Source organism: Capsicum annuum, chromosome 11, assembly GCF_002878395.1.
Source record: "Capsicum annuum cultivar UCD-10X-F1 chromosome 11, UCD10Xv1.1, whole genome shotgun sequence".
NCBI lineage: Eukaryota > Viridiplantae > Streptophyta > Magnoliopsida > Solanales > Solanaceae > Capsicum > Capsicum annuum.
Window position 1 is genome coordinate 159,966,364 of NC_061121.1, and position 11,694 is coordinate 159,978,057.

The 11,694-nt window shown below is 30.7% G+C and overlaps 1 protein-coding gene across 2 annotated transcripts in view; it reads left to right on the forward strand.

The window, feature by feature from the left end:
* Positions 1 to 11,694, forward strand: part of LOC107854632 (endoglucanase 3) — a 33,402-nt gene that overhangs the window by 4,436 nt on the left and 17,272 nt on the right. Inside the window, exon 2 of one of the 2 annotated variants that reach the window (XM_047399042.1) lies at positions 7,468 to 7,527. The exons of the other annotated variant lie outside the window; for it this stretch is intronic. Coding sequence (XP_047254998.1) covers positions 7,468 to 7,527 — 60 coding nt within the window. The remainder of the gene's footprint in view (positions 1 to 7,467; positions 7,528 to 11,694) is intronic. 2 annotated transcript variants of the gene reach the window in all.

The following is an 11,694-nucleotide window of genomic DNA, read 5'->3' on the forward strand; positions in this document are numbered from 1 at the left end:
AGATAAAAATAAATATAGACAAATACAAGGAAAATAAAGATATAAAATACATAGAATTTCTTAATAAAAATATGCAAAAACTACTAAGGCTAAAACAAACTACTACAAAATATATCTTTTAATGATTTACTTTTTTCGTAAGATATATTCATTAATTATTTTATCCTGTAGTAATTGCAGAGTTACAAATTTCTGTATAATAATTTATCCTATCTGTACTGTAATGTATATCCAATTCTATATTTTCAATGTTATTTATTATCTTGTGTTGTTTAATAATAAAATAAGAAAGAAAACTGATTGGATAAACGGAAGATACCCCTCTTCTCAACAAAATTAAATTATTTTGATTGAATTAAACCCCAACTTTAGCTTTTTAACCCTAATACTTTAATTTTTTTACATGAAAGTATTTTTTTTATTTTGAAAATAAGATAACGAAAAAAAGTATTTGAATTATGATATAAATTGGTTGAATTTGATTTGGAAAATAAACATACATTTATTCTAAAAAGGTATTTTCACTTTACATCTTTTTAATCTTTAAAGAAATTAACGAAATATAAATTTTCACTTAAAAAATTAACGAAATATAAATTAATGATGAACTTTATATAAATTAACGAAATAATTGAAATAATTTAATTTCATTAAGGGAGGGGTATTTTTGAGCTAAATATTTAACAGAGGGGTATTTTTGACTCATTTCAGATAGTTCAGGGGTATTTTTGATCCTTTTCCGAATTTCGTTAGAGGGAGGGGTATTTTTGAGCCAAATATTTAACAGGGGATATTTTTGAGCCAAAAATCTAATAAAAGACATTTTAAAGCTATTTCGGATAGTTCAGGAATATTTTTAACCCCTTTCCGTTCCATTTATCATGTCAAATCAATATTTAATTATGCATTTACAATGTCAATTTCACATACAATTTGTGAGAAATCATTTCTTTAATCGACATTGTTTTCACTTGTGAATGTAGCCAGTTGATTTGAGTAAACAATCTTAAGTACGGTAACAAAGTAATATTGTGGCATCAATAAAAAGAATAACATACCCACTATATTCTTTTAAAGTTGATAATGTAGGATATATAAATATTTTTTTCTTATGAGTCTCATTTAAAACTGTTACAAATAATTTGTTAGGACCATTGATACATTGTAAGTCTCTTAATATAAATTATTAGACAAATAAAGTTGTAAGTATTCTTGCTCACATACAATTCCCACATCAAGAAACAACATAGGTATATAGTTGAACGTCAAGTCCCATTTTTACACTCGAAAAATAATAGAGACCCTTGTTCTTACTTTCTAACCGATCTTTGAATGTACAGTAGCATTTAATGTGAAATCATATGGGTAGGGATTCATAATACTACTCGCAGAATTTTATACAGAATAAAAGTGATACTAAATAAAAACAAACTCAACAATTATGTACATATAAAAGATATAAACAATTGAAAATTTATGTACATTAACAAAAATATATGTATGTCTACTGAAGTTTCTGGATTCAAAAGTGACAATTCATAACTAAGCTCCATTCATTGCATTATTATTATATCTTTATGAATCTGCAATAGATGTATAGTAGTCAGTTCTGATAATCTCTTGGAAGTTTAAGTAAAAGAAATGTGAAGAAATATTTGAACAATAAGAAAATAAAAAGTCACTGCATATATATTTACATATATTTAAAACTCATAATGCATAAAATTACAAATCACAGGAACAACTAATTGCTAAAATTTCGTTGATTAAAGGCACAACGTAATAAATTTTGAACATGGAAAATAGTACCTTTATACAATCTATTACTACTCCTGGCTTTTAACTTCACAATATCTTCTTGAGGCCCTACGGCAGAACTAATTTCGTTGATTCTTTGTTGGTTTGGTGGTTCTGCAGATGTTGAGACCATAACATGATCCTTTGTACAGCAATCACTTGGATTTTTGTTTTTTAAATCCAAACGTTTTAACTTCGGATAAGATTAAGATTGGAAACCGTTTTTTTTTTTTTTGTCCTTATTGAGAGGTAACAGAGGGAAAATAGGATTAAATTAAAACTTGCTGTGTAAAGTGCAAGTTTTTTTAAGGCAATTTGTTTTCCTTGCGGTTTACTCTTGGTAACTGTTTTAATTTACTCTTTGGCACTCCCCCTATTTAAAAAGAATGAGGTAATTTCTTTTTTGCTTCGTTTAAAAAAAACCGACCCATTTCCATTTATAGAAACATTTTAATTTTAATTTTTTACATGGTAAATTTAAGGCCACAAAACTAAATAGTATTTTGATATATTTAACATAATTTTAATTTAATATCACAAAATACAAAAGTATTAATAGTTATTTTCTTAAAATCCCTGATAAATCAAAATAGGTAATTCATTTTCAAAAGCATTGGACCATTTAAATTGCTCTGTAATTAGTCATTCTTGGAGGAACTTTATTCCTAATATTTAGGAAGATGGAAATATTTCAAAAATATAAGTTTTGAATAGATCTAGGTTTTAAATTTAAAATTAGTTAGAAGAACTCCATTCAGAACACCGGCCCAACATCTATCCTAAATTAATATTATAATAATAATCATATCAATTAATGTGACGTCTTTTGAATTTTGATTTAAATAAAAAAAAATTTAGAGAAATTTTTGCGTATATCCTTAAAACATTTTAAATTATCAATTATTGTGATTTATTATTCAAATATATAATTTTATTTCAAAAATTTAATTCGTGATCAAATCTAAACTCTACAAATGTATAAATTAATAAAGAGTGTGTAAAGCAAAATTCGATAGGCCTATATTACTGTTTTTCATGTAATACAGGATCAATATATGTTATTTTTTGGTTTTAATTTATGCGACGCGAATAAAATATGTAATTTTCAAATAATATATGTTACTCTCCTTGTCCAAATTGTGACATTGATATTCAATTATATTTTTTAAATAATTTAAGTTTTTAATTATTGTTATTTGTAAAACTTTTTCTTCTATTCCAATTTATGTGACATAATGCTTAGATGATCATAATAATTAATTAGAGGTGATATAGTAAAATCAAGATTGAAGCAGCGAAACAAACATGTCTTAAATAACTCACAACAACTAATTAGAAGTGATATAACAAAATTACTATAAAAAATACTTGTGAAAAAAATTAAATGGACCCCATATAAGACGTGAAGTTAATTGAAAACATAAGAGTTAACTTATCATTTTATATCTATTTTATCTTTTTTAATTAAATGTTATTTTTTTTAATATTACATAACTTATAATAATTAATTAGGGCGATATTTAATAAAATTACGATTGAGGTAGCTGAAACAGACATATCATAAATATCTATTTTATTTTATTATTAATTTTTTAATTATAAATAATTTATAATAATTAATTAAAAGTTATATAGTAAAATGATGGTGCAAGCAGTTGAAACAAATATGTCAATATAGAGCAGAACAAATATGTCAATATAGAGCAGCCTGCTTCAGCCCAACTCGTCTTATATATAAGAGAAAATAATGTCTTAAAGTAATATTCAAACACTAAATTAAAAAATAATCTAAATTCATAATTTTACCCGTTGATTCAAAAGCTTTATGGTCCACTTTAAAAAGAAAAAATGTGGATTTGGATTGTTCAAATTCTAAAAATTCTAAAAATAAAGTTAAAAGAAGGATCCCAAAAAAAAAAAGAAAAAACTTAGGTTTAATTTGCAAAGTTCTTTTCCTGCATGTACTTTTTTTTTTTTTTAATTTTATTATTTAAAAGCAAACAAGAACATAGTCTTTACATCAAATGGGTCAACCCCTCCGAATAAAAACAACACAAAATGAAGTTCTTTTCCGGCATGATTCAATAATTAAAGTCATAAAATGACATTTTTTGAAATTTCAATAAAATATTATAATATACATCCGCTATTTATGACATAAATTGATTTTTAAAAAGCAAAAATATAAATACATCATTGAAATTGTCCCAAATTTTTAAATAGACATTTTAAATTTGCGAGAGTCTTATTTTTCCACAAAACTATTTTAAATTAATACAATTATACCTTCTTCGGTTAATTCCAATTTTTGAAAAAAAAGTGTAAACCACATTCCAATTATTACTTGTCCCGTGCTAAATTTATTTATTTTCTAATCTTTATTTTTATTTGATTTTTTCTTATTTTATTAGCGTAAGGTCTCTGTTTTCTTTCCTTCTTCTCTAATGCTCATATCTGCCTAATCCCAACCCCTTTCTCCTCTTCGTTGATAATTTTTTGACGTGACTGCCATTAACACCACCTACAACATCATCCTCATCATGTCTACACTAAATCACCACCAATTGAAAATTAAATTTTAAAAAAATCAATAGATGTATGTCCTGAAACCTATTTAAAGGGGAATCAAATGAGAGGTACTAGAATTTAGTTCCAGGAGTACAGTAGCAACTATCTGATATTGATATTCATGATAAAATTCACTATCAATTATTTCTTTCAGTTGAAGTGAAACTTAATTAAGATAGGTTAACTTTATGCTTGAGAATTTTTCATACGACCTATAGACAAAATAAACAAGAAAATCAAGCGATTACTATTAGAAAACATCATTTTTTCGATGGCTTATGTAGTCGGAATGTGGTCGAAAAATAAGGTAGTTTCGACTACTTTTCAACTATTTCATGGTAGTCGGAATATAACTTGTCAGAAAAATATTTCCGACTACTGTAGTCAGAAATGTAGTCGGCAATTTAATAAATATTTATTTAATAATTATAAATATTTAGACTACTCTAGTCAAAAATTTACTAAATAATTATAAATCGTCCGACTGCTGTAGTCGGAAATTTAATAAATTATTATTTAATAATTACAATTATTCGGACTACTGTAGTCGGAAATTTAATAAATAATTATTTAATAATTATAATTATTCCGACTACTATAGTCAAAAATTTAATAAATAATTATTTAATAATTATAATTATTCCGACTACTGTAGTCAAAATATTAATATATATTATTTAATAATTATTGTTCCGACTACTTTAGCCAGAATTTTAATAAAAATATTCACCCAACAATTATATAATTAAATCTTGCATTAGCTTACACTGCTCTCAGATAAACAACATAACTAATGTATTTTTCACAATAGGATCAAATACGATAAATTTATAAATACAACCACTTTAAAATATCTAAAACAAACATCAAATCAAATAGTTTAAACATCTAAATATCACAACAAAAAACAAGAACAATAACTACAATCTAATTATCATCAGATTCCCTATCTTCCTCATCATGAAATACTTGAGGCATGTGTTTCTTAACCAACTCCTCAAATTTAGCAAACTTGGCATCGTTAGCTACACATTACTGCATCAATTTCACAATTTGCTTTTTCATCGCTTCCATTTATTCCATACTTTGCAAAGTAGAAGAGGAACTGGGAAACAACGAAGGACTACTTGAGGATTGGAGAACCCTATCCTGTAGGTTCTACCTTTCTGTGGACTACCTACCACAACTGTCCACATATTAGCCATATCTGCAGGTGATGGTTGGACTATGGTACCATCCTCTAAAGTAGGTTGTGCCAATCTTCTATGTTTTTTTGAAATTCTTCCTAAAAGAAAAATTATTTTTCAGTATGTAAACGAGCAAAGTTGGGTAATAATAAAATAATGTATGTAAAAATTATTATCTTACATATGCATCTTAGCACGCATTTCGACCCAATCTCCTCTTGTACCGTCCTTCATTTTCTTTCTATGCGTCTTTTCGTAGACCTCAATAAAATTGGGCTAAAAAATTTTCACTCAACATTAAAGGTAAAGCTGAGTACTGGTACGACTGCTATGTTTCGGAACAAGGAGGATTTCCATTACTATCACTTCTCTATCCTTATTAAGTGCTAGTCACCCTTGAAATATACAGGATTAGACTGAACAAAACCAGCAGGTGCAACCTCAGACACCATGGCCAAACAAGACGGCTGATTTTGTGTCGTATTACAAACATGGGTTGTTAAGGAAATTGTTGGGCTAGAAGTGCCATTGATGCCTAGATTGAAATTAATCCAACTGAACCCACAATATTAGCTAAGGAAAGAAGCATATAAAAAGCTTTAGTAAAAGGGGAGGATTTTGTTTTGGCTAAATTATTTTGATGCGAAATATTTACACACCTCATTTATGTCAAAACAACACCTCACCTCACCCACTCTGATAAAGAGGCTAACGGTGAAACACTAGACAAAACAATATTCTACATGTAAGGAGAGATTCCAAGATATCTCATCTCTCTGTTTGACTTCTTAAGCAGAGAAAATATTTACTCTTTTAACTTCTTACTAGTATTTTCTCCTTCTATTAAAGAATGTACTTTGATCGAGATTCTAACATTAACTTATGAGCTATGAAAATAGAAAGAGATAATACATGTATTATTTGAATTCAAGCAGATCAAACTACCCCAGCAAGGCTATTTCTTTTCGATAGACAACAAAATAAAGAGTTACTCAAACTAGCAAATTATTATAAATTAAGCCTTTATGTGCTCATGTATCCTTAACAGATACTTCAACAGAATTCTAATTCAGAAATTAGAGTTTGAATCAACAAATTTAGATTAGAATAATAGAGGCTAATTATTAATTATCTGGTTCATGTGAGGTTGAACATCTTTTTCCTCTTTTTGCAATTTCAATAGCTGGAAGGACATGAAGATAGAACAGCATGGCCCTACTGCTATTTCTTTTCTTTCTTAAAAGCTAGTACTAGTAATAAAGCAAAAGCAAGAAAGTTATCCAGCAATAAGTCTATTGGCATCTTAGATGATCACATTATCCCTACTTCTATATGTCCAACCTGGAAACTCTACGAAAACCCCTTCTATAATTCGCGATATAAACAACACAACCCCACTCTATAAGAAGAAACCAACCACATTGCTCTCTGAATTCATCACAACAATAAGCAAATAAAGACTTATTGTAAATCAGGTACCCGCGTACATATATTTGGAAAGATCAATCTAAACACCAATCAACCATATACAGTGCAACAAAAGACACTAAAGTTGAAACTTTATCTATACTTAATACAAAAACTACCCTGATCTCATTTTATGCCTTAAGTAGTCTACAGGGAACTCCGACTATCAATATGTTGGGATATAATGAGAAAAGACCTATTCAAGTCTTACTAGATGGTGACTACACTTATAACTTTATAAATACCAACGTAATAAAGAATTTAGGGTGCATTGTTAGTCCTATTCCTCTTAGTAATGTAAGTTTGGGCAATAATTCATTAGAAGATACCTCAGGTATTGTTAAGGGTTTCACTTGTATGATGAATAGTAACACTTATTGGATGGATATGTTAGTCTTTACTCTAGGGAAATGCTAATGGTATTTTTTTTGTCACGGCTACTGATAAGGGTACAGGAAAAAAGCAGAAAATCACTATAACTGGGGTGAGCACTTTGCCCAAAGATGAGGTACACTCATTAGAGATGTTATTTCCATTGCTGAATAGAGAACATTTTTTTGATATTGCGGTTTTACCAACTTACAGCTACCATATTTTCAAGTATATTAGTGTGATTAAATGCCTGATAAGATACAAATTGCATTCCCTGTTCTTTCCTCGCACTGTGATCTGTGTGAACTCCATTTTAATTTAAAACCAAGACAGGCCAAAATAAACTATAACTAGATAAAAATCTTGAGTTCCATTGAAGTTATATACACATTAATTTGGTGAGCTTTAACTATAAATATTCAATTTGTGGAAGGGTATTCTCGTTTATATTATGTACAGAGCATGTGGCACATAGGACATGAAAATCCTGGGAAATCCAACCCAAAAGAATGTTGAACCTAATGGTAAAGCCACTAAATATCTTCATGTCGGCATAGAATTGCCACAAGGATTAACTTACAGGAAAAGAAATGGAAACTGGGAACATAAGGTTAAGTTCATTTTCAGGAACCTGATTTCTTCTACTTGTTGCGCTAAATTTTTTGTTTCCTCCTTAGTTCGCTTAGTCCTTTCGCTTAGTTTAGCTTGATATTTGGCCCGTACTTCAGTAGGCAAAAGCTCCAGAGACACTTACCCCCTCAATACCATGTTCTGTAAACTGAAAAAGAACAAGTAACTAATTTCATTGAGAATTTTAATGATAACGACTTGAAATCATATCCATAAGTTAGATCATACTCAAAATCCCTCCAAGTCTTGTCGGGCTGAAAACCGCAAACCTTTCCAATAATACACCTGGATAGATATCAGGAAATCATTACAATCATGTATCCAAGAAAGAGAAGTAACATAAATAAGCATCATAATTAGAGCATAAAGATGCATGATAATATCAACACAAAAATTTTCTATGTGAGTTCTCATTTTTACTCTAAACTGTAATGCCCCGAATCTGGTACCCGAAATGCTACACGGTGCTCATGACCCCGATGAACCACAAGCTAACCCATGACTGATATATGTACCTGTATACTGTATAATATACTGTATGATTGCGGAAACATGAACTGAAAGGCCATAAGGTTCAAGACTGTAACATAACTGATAAAGATATAACATCTGAATAGGGTATTAAATACCCAAAACAAAACTGAAATAACATGATAGTCTGAACATGATAGTCTGGAAAGCCTCTAACTGACTGAATTGTCAGAATGAGGAGTTGATGTGACATATTCCCAACTAACTCCAACTAATAAATTACCTAATGGGATAATAAATAAATGATCATGTCCTCGAGAGATGAGGACTCACTACTAACTCTGACTGCTGAGACTGGAATGCTATTGATGCTCTGGGGCTCATGCTTCTGAACCTATGGTATAAGACACCATAGCGCAAATACGTTAGTACTTTGAATGTACTGGTATGCATGAAAGGTAGGCTGAATGCATGAACAATATTGGATAACTGATTAATATGAACGTGATAATACATGCATGAATATGTAGTAACTATATCTGAGATCGTGATAACATGAATTTACTGATAACTAAAATGACTGATAACTGAATTCTGATGACTGATATAACTGATGACATGAGTGATTGTATTTGACATTCCTGAATCTTATGGAACTAGCTGAGTTTTGTACTGTATCTGAGTTGACTGTATCTGACAATCTTGAATTTTATAGAACTATCTGAGTTCTATTACTGAGACTGAATAACTGTATCTGACAGTTCTGATTCTGTAACTGAAATTGTGGGAAGTAGTTATCTAACCAACATGCCCCTAATACGCCATTATGGCTGAGTTGGGGTCCAATCTGTAACCCCAATTGGAAGGGTGTTAATACCGCACCACTGGTAAGGACAAACTGTAAGTGACCCTCATCTGACAGTGTCCCCAAAAGAGAATAGTAGGGCCCTCATCTAACAGTGCTTATCCACCTCATCAACCCTCATCTGACAGTGTTGATGTCTTAACCTATGCTGGCTATATAGTTCTGGAACGCAAGGATTACTTTTAAGAATCACACCCTCATATGACAGTGTGTGTTCCCATCCTTGGGTTTACTCGGTGCTAATTTCTACTCCCATCTGAATAGACACTGAACATGGATTATTGTACTGAACTGAATTACTAAGTTCTGTTGATTGACGGAATAGTACTGAGATTACTGTATTACTGAGTTTTCCTGAGTCACATGACTGATTGAGTTCTATAGATCATGGATTGACTGAGGATATCGTGAAAATATGACACTAAAGCTAGGCATACAACTATATTTTTGTTAGGTACAAGTACCCCCAAGACTTGATGGAAGAAAACTAGCAAGGCATGACATTCTTGAATACATGGCTAACATCAACAATATATAATCCATTGACTAAGATATTTTATCAAACATTTGACATACATAACTTATACATGAATGGGGATTTCATAATATCATACTAGTATGGCATTTTTCCTTCACATAGGCATTTAATCAAACATGTGGGGAGCATGCTTTGGTTATATAATCATCAACACATGTAATAATCAAGGATACATCAATGAACATGTAAATTGAAGGGGGTTTATCATGATTATTATGCAAATTATCACATACTAGGGTCAATCATTAGAATATGTAATTTAAAACATGAATCAAAACCGCACAACATCATGACCATGAATTTCAATTCAATTTGAATCATGAACATTTACAAATACCCAAATCTTTGATTTTGAAAAGAGCTTCTTGAGCTTCATGGGTGAGAGAGACCCATGAATCAACACATGACATACCTTAGTTCTTGATTTAGTAAAGATTGACAGAGAGTCTTTCTTGAAATTGAATCCTCAATTGAACCCCTAGCTTGTTCTTGAGAGAATTGAGAGAAACTAGTATATTTTGGGTTCCAAATAGTTGAATCGCGTGTTAAAAGGGCTTAAATAGGGGTGGGAAATTGATCCTTTTAACCCTGGATGCATCTTTTAATTTCAGTGAAATTTTTCCGAATTGGACCCCTGGCGCGACGCGGCGCTATCTCACCGTGTCACTAGAATTTGACAACTAGAAAATTGAGGGATGGCGCGACGCGGAGCCAGCGTGTTGCCACTTCATTTGCAACCTAGAAGTTTGGTGAGACGCACCACTATTGCTGACCCCACTGGAATTTGACAATTGCCATTTTCTCCTGTGGCGCGACGCACCACTGACAATATGGCGCTGTTTTACGATGGGAACTTAATAGTCATAACTTCTTACTCGGTTATCGAATTTAGACGAATTTTATATCGATGGAAAGGTTATTGAATTTTCCACCTGACAAAAAGTGAAAATCTTGAAAATTCCTTATGAAATAAACATCATTTAATTTAGAAGCTAACACTTGACATTTTTGGGACAAAAAAATTAGTTTGGAAACATTGGGTTATTACATAAACATATTACCAATTGCTATATGTGTCATCTTCCAGATAGAATGAGAATAAATATCCTGACTACACCTACCTAGAAGGTGTATCTTTGATCACCATACTAACCCATTAGTTAATAATTGTCTTTAGGTGTGAGAGTGAAGATTAGGTGTGCTTACGAGAACGTTTATGACAGTAGATCAATAGATTCTCACCCCTAAGGGAGGGATACTTATGATGAAACCTCAACCAATTGATAATATGCATCCTCTGTATCAATTCAGCTCCATTCTAATTTGATTATTAACTGGCTGTCAACCTACCGCAAAAATCTGCCCTCTTTAACTATCTATTTCCGTGAAGCTCATATGTGCAGGGTTTACACTTACCATAAAAGCTGGAAGAATTTATGGTAAAGTGTTTTAAGGAAATCATTAGGATAAATCCCTCAAGTGTATATCACTTTAATACTTCATATTCAAACACAAGACTCACTTATCCCCTTTGGGCTGAGCAGTGGAGTGAGGACAATGATGTGACTATCCCTCATTGGTTGAGAAATAGAACTTCTGAGATGAGTCTATTGACCTCTATGGGTTGCAGAGAGTAAAACTGCCAAGATATACTAAAATTATCCCGTGAATTTTATTCTTCTTACTTAAATCTCAGTTTCTTCCTTTGTAATCTTCGATTATTTAATTCATAATAAATATCTGAACCTCTTTATCACATCCATCTTCAAGTAAGCAAAATTTATCTAATAGCTAAAAAA